Source organism: Lithobates pipiens, unplaced genomic scaffold (assembly GCF_037356315.1).
Source record: "Lithobates pipiens isolate NorthernLeopardFrog02 unplaced genomic scaffold, aLitPip1_a1.2 Scaffold_27, whole genome shotgun sequence".
NCBI lineage: Eukaryota > Metazoa > Chordata > Amphibia > Anura > Ranidae > Lithobates > Lithobates pipiens.
Window position 1 is genome coordinate 175,551,619 of NW_027507788.1, and position 19,604 is coordinate 175,571,222.

Below are 19,604 nucleotides of genomic sequence, written 5' to 3' on the forward strand. Positions count from 1 at the left end.
AAAAGTGTGCTCCAGTGTGCTGCCTAGGTGAGGCAATGGCATTTAAAATTAATGTCAACACATCGGACATAACTACCTAATGCGTTAGTATGTATGGGGCCTTAGGCTGAATCCACACCTTTCTCTGCACCTATTCACGCTCCGCAATTGCTTTTTATAAACCTGAAATGAGCACAATACATAAAAAAATACAGATAGTATACAGTAACCCAAGCTAGGTATGAACCTTTGTTTTTAGGATTCCGCAAAAAAAAAAGAAAATAAAACCCCACCCATTCAAACCCACGCAATCAGGCAAATGTAGTAAACGTTTTTTTTTTTTGTTAAAAAAAAAAAGTTTTCTTCAATCTAGGATCACCTTCTGTTTTTGGAATATTAAAAATTAAAGGTTTATTATATATATATATATATATCTATACCAAATAATATACACTTATTGGGATTTCTTTTTACCAAAGACATGTAGCAGAATACATTTTGGCCTAAATTCATGAAGAAATTAGATATTTTTAATTTTTTATTTCATATGTTTTATAGCCGAAAGTAATATATATATATATATATATATATATATATATATATATATATATATATATATATTCAATTTTTTGTCTTTTTTTCGATTTTATCGCAAAAATTTTTTAAAACCCAGTGGTGATTAAATACCACCAAAAGAAAGCTCTATTTGTGTGAAGAAAAAATTATATAAATTTCATGTGGGTACAGCGTTGCATGAACGCGCAATCGCCAGTAGAAATAGCGCAGTGCCGAATAGCAAAAAATGGCCTGGTCATGAAGGGGGTGAAATCTTCCAGAGCTTAAGTGGTTAATATGTGTGCGATTACACACCACAATCCATTGGAGGAGTGTGAATGAGGCCTGCAAGACATCTGTCACTGGGTGCCTTGTGTGTTCTCAGGTCTAACGTGGGGCCTATTCACACCACATCCGTTGGGCTGCGTTGCTCAATGCAGGCCTTACACAATAAGCTGAAATTGACTGTTTTCAGTAGGCCCAGTTCACACCATGTTGATGCAATGATGCGTGTTGCTGGGTGATAATGAAATATACTGCATTTAAGGCAGTGTTTACATCAGGTGTGTTGCATTTAGCATATGTTGATGCTGACTAAACCCACGTGAAGTGATTGACGTGCATTTTTTAACACAGTAATGTGTATCTTCTTCCATGGCAGAAGCCATGGCCCCTTTTACACTGGCTGTGTCCATGAACAGATCCCCTGTTGAATCAGAGCGGAACGTGTGGCATTATGTCCATTCAGTTTTGCCCCTACCAGAGCTAAATGCCTTTTTCACACGGGATGCACATAACCATACTCCCATAGAGGGCTGTATTTACCCCCATGGGGGTGCACAGTTGTTCCATTCATTTCCGTGCAGGTAGTCCTACATTGCTGTCAATTAGGATGCAGCGGCTGTACAGACACCGCTGCTCTCAATGTGACATCCATGCGGGTGCGGATCCCATTGCTGTCAATTAGGACGCAATGACTGCACAGACACTGACGCTGCTGCTCCCAATTTAAAATCCATGCGTGTGCGGATGCACAGCCCTGAACGTTTCCAGGATGCGTTTGGGGCTGTGCACCCCTTTGGATGTCAGATTAGGAAACGTCTATCTATGTACCTCCTGGGACATAGGGTTATGTACGCCCCTTGTAAACCAGGCCTAACAGACCCATGTAAGTTCTGCGCGTCATGTTTGTCCAAAAAAAAATTGGAAAAGGATGTGTTTTTTTTGGTGTGACAGACTCAGAGGTAATCAAATCAAATGTACGTGTGTTTACACTTATCTGCTTGCCCATACACTAACATGGCGCTTCCATTCAGATCCGCCTGAAACACTGACAGGGACATCTCATCGGGTTGCCCATGTGAACTGGGCCTTATTTCGTTTTTCCTAACACGTCCTGCAGTGCTGCTTTTACTTGGCGCATAATCCGTTTTCGCCTAACGCACATAAACGCGGCATTTTTGTGTGAACCAGGCCTATTGGAGACAACCGATTTCAGCTTTAAACAATGCAGCCCAACGCATGTGCTGTGAATGGGCCTTGAATATGTTGCAGCGTGCTTTAAGCAGAACAAAAAGTATTATGCCTTCCACCGTGGAAAAAGATGCACATTGATGTGACACGATAGGAAGATGCATGTGAGCAGACATCAACTCAAGTGTGTTTAACGTGAGCTAAATACTACTATTTGACTGGACCCTGAATGTGTTGCAGCGTGTGTTAAGCAGAACATAACGTATTTTGCCTTCTGCTGTGGAAAAAGATGTGCGTTGAGGCATTTCAGCATACATCAACTCGAGGGCGTTTAATGTGCGCTAAATGCAACACATGTTTTGTGACTGGGCCCTGAATATGTTGCAGTGTGTGCTAAGCAGAATTTAAGTATTTTGCCTTCTGCTATGGAAAAAAATATATACACTGATGCGATACGATAAAAAGATCATGTCAGCGCATGTCATCTCAAGTGTTTAATATGCGCTTAATGCAACGCATGTGCTGTGAATGGGCCCTGAATATGTTGCAGCGTGTTTTAAGCAGAACAAAAAAGTATTATGCCTTCCGCCGTGGAAAAAGATGCACATTGATGTGACACGATAGGAAGATGCATGTCAGCGCACATCAACTCAAGTGTGTTTAACGTAACCTAATGTGTTGCAGCATGCATTAAGCAGAACATAAAGTATTTTGCCTTCTGCTGTGGAAAAAGATGTGTGTTGAGGCATTTCAGCACGCATCAACTCAAGTGCGTTTAACATGCGCTAAATGCAACACACGTGTTGTGACTGGGCCCTGGATGTGTTGCAGCGTGCGCTAAGCCGAATTTAAGTATTTTGCCTTCTGCTATGGAAAAAGATATATACACTGATGTGATGCGATAAAAAGATGCATGTCAGCGCATGTCAACTCAAGTGTTTTATATGCGCTGAATGCAACGCATGTGCTGTGAATGGGCCCTGAATATGTTGCAGCGTGCTTTAAGCAGGACAAAAAGTATTATGCCTTCTGTCGTGGAAAAAAATGCACATTGATGTGACAAGATAGGAAGATGCATGTCAGCGCACATCAACTCAAGTGCGTTTAACGTCAGATAAATACTACACATGCTGTTTTACTGGGCCCTGAATGTGTCACAGTGTGCGTTAAGCAGAACATAAAGTATTTTGCCTTCTGCTGTGGAAAAAGATGTGCGTTGAGGCATTTCAGCACACATCAACTCAAGTGCGTTTAATGTGCGCTAAAAGCAACACATGTGGTGTGACTGGGCCCTGAATGTGTTGCAGCGTGTGCTAAGCTGAATTTAAGTATTTTGCTTTCTGCTGTGGAAAAATATATATATATACACTGATACGATGCAATAAAAAGATGCATGTCAGCGCATGTCAACTCAAGTGTTTAATGCGCTAAGCAGAATTTAAGTATTTTGCCTTCTGCTGTGGAAAACAATATATACACTGATGCGATGCGATAAAAAGATGCATGTCAGCGCACGTCAACTCAAGTGTTTAATATGCGCTAAATGCAACGCATGTGGTGTGACTGTGCCCTGAATGTGTTGCGATGTGCTTGAAGTAGAACATAAAGAGTTTTGCCTTTTGCTGTGAAAAAGGGTGCGCATTGATGCAACACCATAAGGAGATGCATGTCAGTGTGTGCGTCAACTCCTTTGTTTGCTGCCGGGCCCTGTTCATACCACCGTGCTGCATTTTGCATTAGTTGATGCCGTTAGCCGCCATTCAAGCCAATGCAGTTCTTTGGCGACGCGTCTGAAACGCAAGCCATTGCGTTGCCCTATATCGTGTTATCACCTCATGATAATAACCGTCCCTAACCCAACTTATCAAAAATAAAAAATGGTGTCATTATCTTTATTATTTGTGTCTTTTGTTCGTGTATTTAATACATAGCATTGAGGGATAATGGGGAATATAAATGGTGAGTGTGGATTTGAACTTATCACGTTGTCTTCTCCCTAGCCCCCCTCCCTCCCCTCTCTCTTCACCCTAAATTAGTATTCAGAGCAGCTCTGGAGCCGTCTGAGGCCATGGTCGAGACTAATGCCCGCCAATCCTCCTGACTGACACTCGCCTCGGCCAATCACGTCCGTCCGCGAAAACACTCCCGCCAATCGCAAAGTGCTTGGGCGCCCGCCGACCAATGAGGCGCCGAGTTAGCGGACTGACTAAACAGGCAGCCAACGAGCGGGCGCGCGAGGCGGGCCGTCTGCAAGGATTAACCTGTCTGTCACGTCATCTTGGGCAGTTCGATCGGTAGCGGGAGCGGACAGCAGGGAGCTCGAAGGCAGCAGCCCCCCACCGCCGGCCTGAGTTACCATCAACACCCGGGGAAGGAACAGCGAGCCACACCGCCGGCCCGAGTCACCATCTCTGATAGGCAACTAGAATACAAAAAAAATTACCAAAATCCCATAAAAAACCACCATGAGCAGCGACGTGGAAACACAGCAGCAGCAGCAGCCAGCCGCCTTGGAAAACAAGCCCGGCCCGGAACCGGCGGCCACTGTGGGGGAGAAGAAGGTCATCGGTAAGTGTGTGTTGGTGGGGGAGGGAAGGGGGGGGTGTTCATGGCGGTTGGCGGGGCCCGTTACGGGTGCCACGCGCTGTGAGTGAGCGGCGCGCGCCCCCCCTTTTCCATAGCGGCCGTGACGTCATCGCTTCCTGTGTCCTCGCAGCATCGGGGCTTCTCAAAATGTCCGCCCGCTCCTCGCGGCCTACCCGTCCCTTCCTAGACCCCGCCTCGCTCATCACCCCCCACCCCCGATCCGTCCTCTGCCCGCACACGTGGAGGCAGTCTGGGGGAGGGGGGGTGCACGTCTCAATGCAGGGCCCCGCTTTGGTGGTGGAGCGGAGGAGCAGCCTAGTAGTTGGCCCGGCTCCAGCCACGTGGTGCCTCCGTAGTGCTTTCTAGTGAAGGATCGGCTCATCCCTCTCCCATAGGCCCCGATCCAACCCGCCTGCCCTCTATCTCATTTATTTGTCGCCTCTCCCTTATTTAATCAAGGTTTTACACGGTGGACTTTAGTCCTGATTCGATCAACACAAGGTCATGGGGCCACATGGGCTGATCATAACATTCCCGGATGTAGTGTCTTGAGTTTTATTTATGGTTTTTTTTTTTTTTTTTTTTTTCAGCAACCAAGGTTTTGGGCACAGTCAAATGGTTTAATGTGCGGAACGGATATGGGTTTATTAATAGGTGAGTTCCTTACAAAGGTGTTTTGTTTATTTTTCTTCTGATGTAAAATGTCTGTGGATGATATCTATAAAAATCAACATTAAACCCAGAGTCAGGATGTAACAGCTTTACAATTGGGTGAGTTTTTATTTTTGATTAGGTTCACTCTAATGTGGTGCAGGAAATGCCTCCAATGTGCTTTTCCCACTCCACATTCCGATCACACACTCCTTGCAATCTGCTGTAGGCGTTCGCAAGAAGTTAAAGTGGTTGTAAAGGTAGAAGGTTTTTATCTTGATGCATTGAGAAAACATGTGCAACTTTTATTTGTATCAATTGACCCTTCATTCTTAGATTTGTAGGCTCTCTGATTACTCTTGTACCAAATTGTAATGTCTGCGTTCATTTTGTTAAGCGCTGCGCAAACTGTCGTGCTATATAAAACCTGTATAATGTCTCCCACTGCTGTCTGCTCTGCGCAAAACAATCGTGTAGAACATCCTTATTTTTAAGCAAAGGATAGTGGGGGGGGGGGGGGGGGTGTCATGAGATTAGAGTCCGTATAAAAGTCCCATTGAGCTGTTAAGCTCTGTGAGGAAATGGTAAGTATTGAAGAGATTTGGACAGCCACATACCACCTGGAGCGGTAACAATCTTTTCTCCATCTTTAAATTAAGGTCTCATGTAGAGCTGCAGAATTAATCGTCAATCGTTTCAAAATTCTATATAAATCTCTCTGCTCTTCTGAAACCACAGCCCTCAAAGTGGGGGGGGCGGGGGCTGGGCATTCTGCCAAGAATCAAATCCTTTGTCAGTTAAACTTAAGTATAAACATTGTAACAATTTGTCAATGGAATAGACTGAAAAGTTTAACCACTTAGAGGAAGTAAAGGCACTTTAAGGCTCGGATCACACACGACGCGGCACGACTTGCAGCGCCGCGACCTCAGCGGCGACTTGCAAAACGATTTCTGTATAGAAGTCAATGCAAGTCGCCGCAAAAGTAGTACAGGAACCTTTTTTCTAAGTCGGAGCGACTCGAGTCACTCCTATTAGAACGGTTCCGTAGTACAGAACGGGGGTGACTTGTCAGGCGGCGAAGTCGCCTGGACAAGTCGCCCCTGTGTGAACCGAGCCTAAAAAAAACAACCTGCAAGGTATGAGCTAGTATGCTGTGTATACTAGCTCATTATGAATAACTTGCCTGAGCCCGAAGCAGTCCTTTATCTTCACCACTGCCATGTATCCCGGAGTGCCTTCCTGGTCTCGCTGCTCCAGCGCTGTGATTTGCCAGAGCTGCGATGACATCACTCCCACGCACGGTAGCCGACACGAGCAGCATATCGCTGTGATCTGCAGCGTGCGCCTGCATGCCGCTGTCTTCGGTGCACGCGCCCTAGATAGCGGTGCCTGTCTTTTTGTAAATGTCTCCTAAACCGTGTAGGTTTGGTAGATATTTCTTGGACCTACAGGTAAGCCTTAATCTAGGCTTACCTGTAGGTCAAAATGGTTTGTGAGGGTTTACAGCCACTTTAAACACTAAACCTTTTTCTGACACTTGTTGTTTTCAAGTTAAAATCTTTATTATTCCCCCCCCCCCCCCCTCACACAAGTTTACTTGGCACCCCCCAAACTATATATATATATATATATATATATATATATATATATATTTCTATCCCCAGAGAATAAAATGGTTGTTAGTGTGACTAAATATTGCATTTGAAAGATTGCTGCGCAAATGCAATGTTTTTTTTTTTTTTTGGGAAAAAAACTAACCAGTAAAGTTAGCCAATATATTTTATTTTTTGTATGAAATGAGATTTTGTCCCAAATCTATCTTTTTATTCTAAGCAAAAAATTGAGATCCTCATTTTGACCAGAATCATGCAGCTCTATCCTCATGCACAATGGGTGGTGTTACAAGCAGCTGTTTTTGGCTTCAGATTTTTATTTTTTTATTTTTACCGTCAAACTTACCAGTATGTTATCCGTGTCCATGCATTTAACTGGTTTTGGCTGTAAAACCCCAAAACTAGTGGGTTCTGGGGAGTTTCTCAGCTGTAGAAACAATCAAAACGCGTCTCCATTGAGGGGAGGGGGGGAGAGCTGAGATACTCACTGCAAAGCTACCGTTATAACGTTCAGTGTGCATGAGGCGTAACGGGAAAAAATTGGCCTTGAGTATCGCTTTAATACCCAAAACGCAGCATTTTGTCTGTAGTGCCTCTCAACATACAAAAGTCCATGCTTTGCTAGATTAGAGCTGCATGATTCTGCCCAAAATGATTTTTTTTTCTTCAGAATAAATATCATGGTTCTCGCCACATAAAGTACAAAAGTTATTCCCCCCCCCCCCCCCCCAACAATTGCATTTGAAAGACCACTGCCCAAATACAGCTTGACAAAATATTGCAACAACCATTTTGTTCTCTAGGGGTGTCTACTAAAAAGTCTAGTATGGGCGTTTTATATATTTCTCGCAATTTTTTTTTTAACTTGAAACCAACAAATGTCAGGAAAAGTTTAGTGTTTAAGTTGTTAAATGTGTTTCACTTACACATGAAGTCTATTGCATTGACAAATTGTAGCAATGTTTATTGAGTTCAACTGAAACAATGTTGTGATTCTTGGCAGACTGCCCAGTTTTTTTTCCTTTTGATGCTGTGGCTTCAGAAGAACAGATTTCTTTGCATAGCATGAATCGTGAAATGCTTTAGTAAAGATCGCAACGGGGGAAAATCGCAATAACAATTTTTGACAATTTAATCAATGCAGCTATAACTTGGTTACAGCTGAATGCTAACTTGCCTTGCAGTTGCAACAAACACTTTATTTTTTTTATTTTTTCATGACTAAAGCTGATCATTGTAAGCGCATGTCAGTGGGTTACTCTCAAAGTTAGAACTCAATATTTCTCTAGTACCCCAACAGGTTATGTTTTCAGGCATTACATTTTGCACAGGTGACTATCAGTTTCACTGCCTTGGTATTTACCACAGCTGTTTCATCTGAGTGAAAACATGACCTGTTGGCGTACTTGAGGACTGGAGTTGAGAAACATTGCTCTTGCTTGTGTTTTGGGTTTAAAGCGGGAGTCCGCCGGGAGTGCACTTTTTTATTTAATTTTTTTTTTAAAGCCAGCAGCTACAAATACTGCAGCTGCTGACTTTTAAAATAGTGACACTTGCCTGTCCAGCGCGCCCACGATGTCGGCACCCGAAGCAGTTCTCTCAATCGTCTCTCGGGTGCTGCCGCCGCCATCTTGGGTATGGGAATGAGGAAGTGGAGCCTTTCGGCTTCATTTCCCGGTTCCCTACTGCGCATGCGCGAGTCGTGCTGCGCAATGAGGATGGACCCGCTGCCTCTGGGATCTGTTTCCCAGCAGGCAGCGGGGGGACTTTCGGAAAGGGGTGTAATCTACGCCCCTTTCCGCAGAGAGCTATCCAGGAAGTGGGTGCAGATACCTGTACTGTACAGGTACCTGCACCCCTCCCCCCTGAAAGGTGCCAATTGTGGCGCCGGGGGGGGGGATTCCAATGAGCGGAAGGTCCACTTTAGGGTGGACCTCCAATTTAATATGGTTCTTGTTGCACTGGTTTTCTAGATAAAGATGTATGAGGGTCATGACTGGTGTGCAGGATATGGAGTCTGACTTTAGTTTTTTTTTTTTTTTTTTTTTTTTTAATCTAAACCAATAACCTGTGGTGCAGCTGTTTACCACTTGGCGTTTTGGTATAGTACAGTGTGGTCTACTGGGGAGACCAATGCCTTGGGTTCACTTTACTTAAGTGACAAACCCCACCAATGTTTCCTTGTATACAGAAAGCTTTTACCTCTAATCTTTAGGGCACGCTTTTGGGCAGACTTGCAAGTTGCCCAGAACAATGAAAGTACAGGAACAAAGTGGGGGGGTTCAGATTTCCCCTCTAACCTAATGTCTGTTAGGACAGACTGTTCTAATCTAGTTTACAACTGACATGGAGATCTGCCAGTACCATGCAGACGCTTAAAGAGGAAGTAAACCTTGATGAGTTTACTTCCTCTTTCATTCCCGGTAAAGCATAATGGACTACTATGTATCTTAGTAGTCCATTATGTGTCACTTACCTGACACAGGAGCCAGCGAAGTCACCGCTGTCCCCTGTAGTCCGGCGCATCCATCTTCTCGCTGCTCCGCCGCCTTTTTTTTTTTTTTTTTTTTTTTCTTCTCCCTACAGGTAAGCCTTAATCTAGGTTTACCTGTAGGTTAAAGTGGTTTGTAAGGGTTTACAACCACTTTAATTGTGGTAAGCATAACTCTCCAGCCCCCTCAAACTTTACATGGCAGGGGGAAACAAGAGCCTGTAATCAATACAAAGTAGGTGGTGGTCCAGTTGTCTGTAGAAGTGGAAATGCCCTTAAAAATAAAGCTGTTGTACTGGTGTGGGGATGCTTTAATTGCTTTGTTTCACTTAAGTTTGTAAATATTTTGGAATGGCTTCAAGTGTTTACCTCTAGAACTGGAATTTACAAACTTGAGTGATACTTTCCATGTCATGTAGCTGAAAAATGTTACAAATGAGTGCCAGCAAAATGTTACAATGGAACTTTGTTCCAGGAAAGTTGACTATCACAATGTTAAGTGCTCAGTATTGGGGCTTAATATTACTCCTCATTGTAACGTTCTTGTTCTATTTGCTATTAGTATGGCCTTGTTGACCTAGAAATGGCTGGGCATGTGACAACAAGGAAACACATGGCCAGTAGTTGTGCATGACAACCAGTTTCTATCTTCAGCTTGTATAAAGTGGATTTAAACTTAAAGCGGGAGTCCACCGGGACTCCGCGTTTTTTTTTTTTTTTTTTTTTTAAAAGCCAGCAGCTACAAATACTGCAGCTGCTGACTTTTAAATAGTGACACTTACCTGTCCAGCGCGCCCGCGATGTCGGCACCCGAAGCCGATCGCTCGCTCGGCGGCCGGGTCCCGCCGCCATCTTGGGTATGGGAATCAGGAAATGGAGCCTTTCGGCTTCATTTCCCGGTTCCCTACTGCGCATGCGCGAGCCGCGCGGCGCAATCCGGACGGTCCCCGCTGCCTCTGGGAGCTGTGTGTTTCCCAGCAGGCAGCGGGGCACTTCCTGAAGGGGGCGGGCGCTTGCGGAACGGGGGCGTAACCTACGCTCGTTCCGCAGGCAGCTAGCCCGGAAGTGGGTGCAGTTACCTGGATTATCCAGGTAACTGCACCCCCCTCCCCCCTGAAAGGTGCCGATTGTGGCGCCGGAGGGGGGGAGGGATCAGATGAGCGGAGGTCCATTTTAGGGTGGACCTCCGCTTTAACTTCTGAACTTTTTATCTACAGGTATTCCTATAAGGCGGATTGCCTGTAGGTTTAGTGAGTGTCTGCTAAACTTTTTTTAGGAGATAGTCATGCAGCTGGTGACACTGCTGGCGAGTGCTCTGAAGCAGAGGGTTCCTGTGTGCATGAATTGCATCTCATTGTGGCTTTAGCCATTCATACATTTGGAACCTGTGAAGATGTGACAGTGCTGCACTGGGGGCTCTGTATGTGGTGTGTACATTATGACTTAAACCTGCAGCTGGGGCAGTTTTTTTTCTGGCAGTTCACTACTCCTTTAACCACTTGCCGACCGCCTAACGCCGATGTACGTCGGCAGAATGGCACGGGCAGGCATAAGCACGTACATGTACGTGATTTGCCTCCCGCGGGTCGGGGGCCCGATCGGGCCCCCGCCCGGTGCCTGCGGCGGTCGGTTTTCGTTCGGGAGCGATCCCGGACGAGGGGACGGCCATTCATTCATGGCCACCCCCTCGCGATCGCTCCCGACGAATAGAAATCCCCGGTGACATCACTTCCTCTCCTGTAATGTAAACACAGGAGAGGAAGTGATGTATTCTCTCCTCCGTGTCGGTATTTTTCGTTCCGACACGGAGGAGAGCGGATCAGTGAGTTGCACCAACACATCCCACACACAGTAGAACATGCCAGGCACACTCACACCCCCCCTTTACCCCCCGATCACCCCCCCAATTACCCCTGCCCCCCAGTCACAGTGACACCAATGTCATTTTTTTTTTTTTTTTTTTTTTTTTGCATTGGTGTCATTTGTGACTGTAATAACTGTTAGGGCAGTTAGAGTTAGCCCCCTTTAGTTCTAATGTACCCCCCTAACCCCCCCAATAAAGGTTTAACCCCGTGATCACCCCCCGTCGCCAGTGTCACTAAGGCTGGGTTCACATTGCAGCGGTTTATGAGAACGAATGTGATTCGCACCGCACTGCAGTGCAAATCACATCCGATCTCTGTGCGATTCGAGTTCAGCCATTCGCCGCACCCGCCGCAAATTCGCACGGGACCCTTTTTTTGGCCCGCAGCAGAATCGGATCGCATGGGTGTTCACACCATGCGATCCGAGTTTGCAGATCGCACTGCGATATGCGAACTGATCTGGGGGTGTCAGTAACATTTCACTGACACTCCCAGCAGTTCGCATAGGGCAGTGTGAACTGCCGCCGGGAGGCATGCGATGCGGGAACCCGCCGCGGATTCGCGGCGTTTCCGCATCGCTCCAGTGTGAACCCAGCCTAATAAGCGATCATTTTTCTGATCGCCGTATTAGTGTCCCAGGTGACGCTAGTTAGGCAGGTAGGTATTTAGGTTCGCCGCAGCTTTTTATAGCGCCAGGGACCCCCATATACTACCGCATAAAGCCCCCTGATTGCCCCCTAGTTAACCCTTTCACCAGTGATCACCATATAACTGTTACAGGTGACGCTGGTTGGTTAGTTATTTTTTTATAGTTTCAGGGCACCCGCCATTTATTACCTAATAAAGGTTTAACCCCCTGATCACCCGGCGGGTGTCATTTGTGACTAATAACTGTTAGGGCAGTTAGGGTTAGCCCCCTTTAGTTCTAAGGTACCCCCCTAACCCCCCCAATAAAGGTTTAACCCCGTGATCACCCCCCGTCGCCAGTGTCACTAAGGCTGGGTTCAGATTGCAGCGGTTTGAGAACGGATGTGATTCGCACTGCAGTGCAAATCACATCCGATCTCTGTGCGATTCGAGTTCAGCCATTCGCCGCACCCGCCACACCCGCCGCAAATTCGCACGGGACCCTTTTTTTGGCCCGCAGCAGAATCGGATCGCATGGGTGTTCACACCATGCGATCCGAGTTTGCAGATCGCACTGCGATATGCGAACTGATCTGGGGGTGTCAGTAACATTTCACTGACACTCCCAGCAGTTCGCATAGGGCAGTGTGAACTGCCGCCGGGAGGCATGCGATGCGGGAACCCGCCGCGCATTCGTGGCGTTCCCGCATCGCTCCAGTGTGAACCCAGCCTAATAAGCGATCGTTTTTCTGATCGCTGTATTAGTGTCACAGGTGACGCTAGTTAGGCAAGTAGGTATTTAGGTTCGCCGCAGCTTTTTATAGCGCCAGGGACCCCCATATACTACCGCATAAAGCCCCCTGATTGCCCCCTAGTTAACCCTTTCACCAGTGATCACCATATAACTGTTACAGGTGACGCTGGTTGGTTAGTTATTTTTTTATAGTTTCAGGGCACCCGCCATTTATTACCTAGTCTCACTAGTGTACCCCTAAATTTAGGGGTGTCTACTTTCCAAAATGGGGTCATTTGGGGGGGGTTTGTGCCATCTTGGCATTTTATGGCCTTCAAAACTGTAACGCCCTTAGAAAGCCTGAAGGCGGTGCTTGGTTTTCGGGGCCCCGTACGCGGCTAGGCTCCCAAAAAGTCCCACATATGTGGTATCCCCGTACTCAGGAGAAGCAGCAGAATTTATTTTGGGGTGTCATTTCACATATGCCCATGGCATGCGTGAGCAATATATCATTTAGTGACAACTTTGTGAAAAAAAAAAAAAAAAGTTTGTAATTTTCCCGCAACTTGTGGCAAAATATAAAATATTCCATGGACTCAACATGCCTCTCAGCAAATAGCTTGGGGTGTCTACTTTCTAAAATGGGGTCATTTGTGGGGGTTTTGTGCCATCTTGGCATTTTATGGCCTTCAAAACTGTAATAGGTAGTGAGGAGTGAAGTCAAATATTTACGCCCTTAGAAAGCCTGAAGGCGGTGCTTGGTTTTCGGGGCCCCGTACGCGGCTAGGCTCCCAAAAAGTCCCACATATGTGGTATCCCCGTACTCAGGAGAAGCAGCAGAATTTATTTTGGGGTGTCATTTCACATATGCCCATGGCATGTGTGAGCAATATATCATTTAGTGACAACTTTGTGAAAAAAAAAAAAAAAAAAAAAAAGTTTGTAATTTTCCCGCAACTTGTGGCAAAATATAAAATATTCCATGGACTCAACATGCCTCTCAGCAAATAGCTTGGGGTGTCTACTTTCTAAAATGGGGTCATTTGTGGGGGTTTTGTGCCATCTTGGCATTTTATGGCCTTCAAAACTGTAATAGGTAGTGAGGAGTGAAGTCAAATATTTACGCCCTTAGAAAGCCTGAAGGCGGTGCTTGGTTTTCGGGGCCCCGTACGCGGCTAGGCTCCCAAAAAGTCCCACATATGTGGTATCCCCGTACTCAGGAGAAGCAGCAGAATTTATTTTGGGGTGTCATTTCACATACGCCCATAGCATGTGTGAGCAATATATCATTTAGTGACAACTTTGTGTAAAAAAAAAAAAAAAAAATTTTTTTTTTGTCATTATTCAATCGCTTGAGGCAAAAAAATAAAATATTCAATGGGCTCAACATGCCTCTTATCAATTTCCTTAGGGGGTCTACTTTCCAAAATGGGGTCATTTGGGGGGGTTTTGTACTGCCCTGCCATTTTAGCACCTCAAGAAATGAGATAGGCAGTCGTAAACTAAAAGCTGCGTAAATTCCAGAAAACGTACCTTAGTTTGTAGATGTGACAACTTTTGCGCAAACCAATAAATATACAATTATTGACTTTTTTTTTACCAAAGACATGTGGCTGAATACATTTTGGCCTAAATGTATGACTAAAATTGAGTTTATTGGATTTTTCTAATAACAAAAAGTAGAAAATATCATTTTTTTTCAAAATTTGCGGTCTTTTTACGTTTATATCGCAAAAAATAAAAATCGCAGAGGCAATCAAATACCATCAAAAGAAAGCTCTATTTGTGGGAAGAAAAGGACGCAAATTTTGTTTGGGTACAACATTGCATGACCGCGCAATTACCAGTTAAAGCAGCGCAGTGCCAAAGTGTAAAAAGACCTCTGGTCATTTACCAGCAAAATGGTCCGGTCTGAAAGTGGTTAAATATTAAAACAGCTGTTCTGTTGCCCTGCATATCTGTCATGTTGTATCTGTTAGAGAATTCTTCAATCTAAAAATATATATATAATTTTTTTATTTTTTTATGTAAAACTAATCTGTGATCAATCTTTACATTCTAGGAATGACACCAAGGAGGATGTGTTTGTACACCAGGTAAGATGGCCCACATATTGATTACTGTGCCTGCTGCCAAAATTAATGTGTAAACTTTGCACTTCTATTGGCCCTGTATGGTAACATTGGTAGAGTGGAAGTTGGCTTGTTTAAAGTAAATTTTTTTTTTTAAGGGTTTTTTTTTTCCCCCTCAATGGTCCCCTTTACCCCCATCCATGTGGGCTTTCAGGACTTGTAAACAGAAATGTTGAAACCAGAGACCTAAACTGCAGCTTTTTTTTTTTTTTTTTAATTGACCCAAGAGTTGTACAACTAGTGTACCACTTTAAAGCTGGATTCCGTTTTTTTTTTTTTTATTATTTAAACCTATCACTGGTGGGCGATTCCTATGGTGTCTTTGCAGTCACGATCGGTGTCTTTTTAACCCCCGGCGTGGCGATTTCATTGCTAAGGAGAACTTTTAAAACAGTCCGGCGGTTTCCATTTTCACTGTGGGCGTTTGAAGCCCACAGGCATTTACTTCCTGGATGCGCACATGCTCATTGAGTGTCCTTTGTTTTCCTTCCTCTTGCCTCGTGTGCTATAGTGGTAATGGCAGATAGAGCTGCCTGCCCACTTTCAAAATGGCAATTTCGGACATGCCCTCGTCACGTGACCAGCGTCCTCCTTCCGAAATCTCACGAGATTTCAGCATGACTGTGTCCCCCCACTGATTCCTGGGAAATTGCTAAAAAAAAAAAGTTCCCAGGGACCATTGCGAAGCCGATACTCCCACGGGAGGGAAGTTGGCATAAACATTAAAAATAAAAGGTAAATACTGCATATTTTATTACAATGGTCATAACTGCATCTATGTTCCAAAGCCATTTGAATAAGATGAACTTGCAATTTTCTGTACAAAACCGCTTTAACCATACAAATGTCTTAACTCATATCAAGCTAGCATGTGATGTGTTTGCTTTATTTATTCATTCAGACTGCCATTAAGAAGAACAATCCAAGGAAGTATCTTCGCAGTGTGGGAGATGGAGAAACAGTAGAATTTGATGTCGTGGAGGGAGAAAAGGTGTGTCTTCAAACTTGCCTTGCCTTGCCTTGCTGTAGTATTGTATGCAAATATGGGAGATGTTTCTAATCTGGTCCCACAACTTTTAAACCCTTTCATCGAGGGGCAGACTCCATGGGGTCCATTTATAAAATGTTTGTAGCCTTGCATTGTTCTGACTAATGACCTTTGACACATTTCCTCCCATTTTTGTTAGACTGGGACCTCACTTGGGAGGTCTGACGACATGAGCTGTAGAGCACACTTTATTGCTTGACGCTGATTTATAATTTTGCCAGAGCTATTGCCTGGTCACGGGTTATGTCTGGGAAAAGAACTGGAGCACTCATGAAAGCTTGCTCCGTAACTTCTGACTTTTCTAATGGTGCTAGTTGCCTTGCTGTCATTGTCAGCCAGTAGTTTTTGTCTGTCCAGTGACTTCTCTCCACCCCCTTTTTTTGGGGGGGCTCTCTGCATGTCTAACTTGCAGGGCCCTGTTTACCAGCAAGGGTATATACAGGTGTTTTGTACATCCTTGTGCACAGCCCCAAACAGAGGGCTGAGTTCAGAGACTTGTACACATGCAACTTTCATATTGTAGCACAGCAGCTGTCCATTCAGCTGCCTGTCCCAGTGGATCTCTATGGGACTGTTGGCACAGGATGTGACTCATGATACAGGTTGGAATGGGATTTATTGCTGTTTAGTAAGGAGAGAAATGGGGCCATTCTGTCTAGAATATTCCTGCAGTAAGCTGGACAAAACCTTTACATCAACATCGAGGGTTAGATGGGTGACCACTAATAGCACTTGTACCAGCACTCCAAAGAGAAGGAGTAACTATAGTGTAGATAACAGGAGACAGTAGGTGCTTTTAAGTGCAATATTCATAAAATGGTTAAACGCTTACAGGATCATTGATACAGGCCTATTGATGGTATTATGCTCTGTTCCAAGCCTCTAGGGGGAGCTGACCAGCAGCTGTGACAGGAGAAGCTGGAAGCAAGATGGCTTCCTGGACCAAAAGTTTTTCAGAAGGGTAGCATGTTTCAGGGCATGTGTAGTTTGCTCCTTAGACAAGGAAGCACATTACTGACGGACAGCTGTGCATGGTAGCCAATTGGCTTCTAACTTCAGCTTGTTCAATTAAACTTTAGAATAAATCTGGAAGCTGATTGGTGTCTATGCAGAGCTGCACCAGATTTTGCACACTCCAGTTTTAAGAACGCCAGTTCTAGGTCCTGTGCTGAAAAGTCCTGCCCCCCTTGACTTGAGCCAGTGATTTACACGAGCAGCAGCTCCTGCTGCTGTCTCCCTCCTCCCTGGTGCAGATTGGTAGTAGCGAGAGCAATTTTTGGCTTTCGCTGCCATCAAACACAGGGCCAGTCTTTCAGTAGACTGGGTGGCTCGGGGGCGCTTGTCAAAGTGGAGCGTTAGCAGCCCCAATCCAGTATCCCCCTGCCCTGTGCAACACCAAAGTACAGAGCAGGTAAGTGACCTGTTTGAAGCGAAAAATGTGAGCCTTTAGTAACCCCTTTTAATAATAAAATGAATGTAGTCAGCCTGCTGGATGACCCAAGTCTTTGCTTTGTGTAGCATGACAGTTCGGGTTTCTCTAATTGCACATTTATTTATTTTTTTTCTTGCGAAACCTAGACATGCTTTTAGATGAATATTGTATTGCTGTGAATGCTTAATGTGGGCTTTCCCCCCTCTACAGGGTGCAGAGGCAGCTAATGTAACTGGTCCTGGTGGTGTTCCAGTCCAAGGCAGCAAATATGCAGCAGATCGCAATTACAGGCGTTTTCCACGTCGTAGAGGTCCTCCGCGCAATTACCAGCAAAACTACCAAAATGAGGGAGGTGAAAAGCCAGAAGTACCTGAAGGACCAGTAGACGGAGAGGGTGCTAATCAACAACGCCCTTTCCGGAGGCGTCGCTACCCACCATACTACTACCGGAGACCGTATGGGAGAAGACCACAGTATTCAAACCCCTCAGAGCGCCCCCAGGTTGACAGTGCAGAGGTAAGATTAGTAGTTCTGGCTACTGTTCTGATAGTTTTCCAATTTGATAGAGCAAACTTTCTGCCCTGACTTCCCTTATGGTTTTGCTATCTCTGGGAACAGGAAGTGAGATATTCCAAATATTTAAATGTGTCAGAATTTGACTTGTAAACTACACATTAGTCTGATAGCAGGCTCAGTGCACTGATGTCAATAGATCAGGGACAGGCTTGCAAGAGGCATGGCTATCACTTTATAAAAAAAACTCTTCTCTATCATTCTCCAGTCTATGCAATGTGGCATTGGTTTCTTTAGACCTAAGCATATTTTCTTAACTACCCCCACAGGGATCAGATGGCCAAGGTACAGGAGACCAAGTCAGACCAGTGCGACAGAATAATATGTACAGAGGATTTAGACCAAGATTCCGCAGGTAATTCTATGCACTTTCTTGTGTGTATTCTGTAAAGGATTCACATGCTGATTTGGTGTCTGGTTTTTTCTGTAGCAAGTTTAATTGTGTACAAAGTGTTGCAGTGTTCAGAACAAAAGTGTTGCGGGGCAAGTTTGATTGCCCTACAGAGCACATTAATGCATTGCAAAAGAACTTGACTAAATTTTGGTTTTTAAGTTTACTATCTTTTCTACTTTGTTCAGGGGACCACCTCGTCAGCAGATGCCCAGGGAAGATGAAAATGAGGAAGACAAAGAGAATCAGGGTGAAGGAACCCAGAGTCAGCAACCACCTCAACGCCGGTACCGCCGTAACTTCAACTACAGACGCAGACGCCCAGAAAACCCTAAACCACAAGATGGTAAAGAGACCAAGGCAGCCGAAACATCAGCAGAAAACACGTCCGCTCCCGAGGCTGAGCAGGGCGGGGCTGAGTAAAATACCGGCTTACCACCTCTACCACCATCCGGGTTAGTGTCCTGATGTGCGCAGTTGCCACTTTGTATAAGGAGACTACAGTTTTAAGACTTTTAGTAAATTGTTGAATAGGGACTTTTTTCTCTTTCAGAGCTTAGCATGGCAGGTGGTGCTAAACTAGCTTAATTTCAGGGCCATTTGGCAAACTCTTGGTAAAAATTTTACTTATCACAAATATTCCATGTGATTTCTTTTTTTAACCAAGTTTTTAGGGTTTTTTAATTGAATTTTAAGCAACTTGTGTTTTTCTTGCAGTTTTGTCATCAAAAAGTCAAGATTGAAAATTCCAGCAATAAGAAATTGAACAAAGAATCGGAACTGAAGACCTTAAGTGCTTGCTTTTTGCTGTTGACCAGATAATGTCCTCCTGCATGATTTCTTGCAAGGATGGGGTTTTATTTTTTATCTAAAGTCTCCTTTTGGGAATGAGAATTTTTTAAAAACATATTTTTTCGCAAATCTACCTGCAAAAGGGTTTTTAAATTGTTTCTTATCTGGTCAAACCAAGGATTTTTAAGAACCTCATTTTTAATTTGTAATAAACGTACACCTGATTTTTTTCAAAAGTCAACAAATTGCAAGCATCTATTAATAAAGGTCTGAACACATAGCCTTGTGTAACTGGTCGTTTGTGTGGGAGTCTCTAATTGAACACAATTTTAACCTATTGGTTACAACATTGTTTAAATTGAGAGTGCAAATCATCTGTGGGAGCACATCCTACAGTTGGTTTCTCACTTGAAATCTGCAGGAAAATGCTCGGCTCACCTGAAAAGATGACAGTGGGGGACCTTTATCAAAATTGTTGCAATGTTAAACAGTAGCAGTGAAGGGTATCGACAGTTTTATTACAAGGTTACAGCTGAAGTCCTAAATTCTTGGCTGCTTGAAGGTACAAAACATTACCTTGTAAAACAACCCCGTTTAAAATGGAAATTAAAAGCAAAATCTTCGGGGGGGGTGTTATTTATTTCTTCTCTCCAAACTGTT

The 19,604-nt window shown here is 44.5% G+C and overlaps 1 protein-coding gene across 1 annotated transcript; it reads left to right on the plus strand.

Annotated features, from left to right (window-relative positions):
- The first annotated feature begins 4,274 nt into the window (after nt 1–4,274).
- On the plus strand, nt 4,275–19,224 carry YBX1 (Y-box binding protein 1). Its single transcript, XM_077457926.1, has 8 exons — nt 4,275–4,575; nt 5,184–5,247; nt 14,639–14,672; nt 15,610–15,699; nt 17,399–17,704; nt 18,031–18,116; nt 18,341–18,607; nt 18,870–19,224. The coding sequence occupies exons 1-7, from the start codon at nt 4,473–4,475 to the stop codon at nt 18,573–18,575; spliced, it is 918 nt and encodes a 305-aa protein (XP_077314052.1). The 5' UTR covers nt 4,275–4,472; the 3' UTR covers nt 18,576–18,607; nt 18,870–19,224.
- The last annotated feature ends 380 nt before the right edge of the window (nt 19,225–19,604 follow it).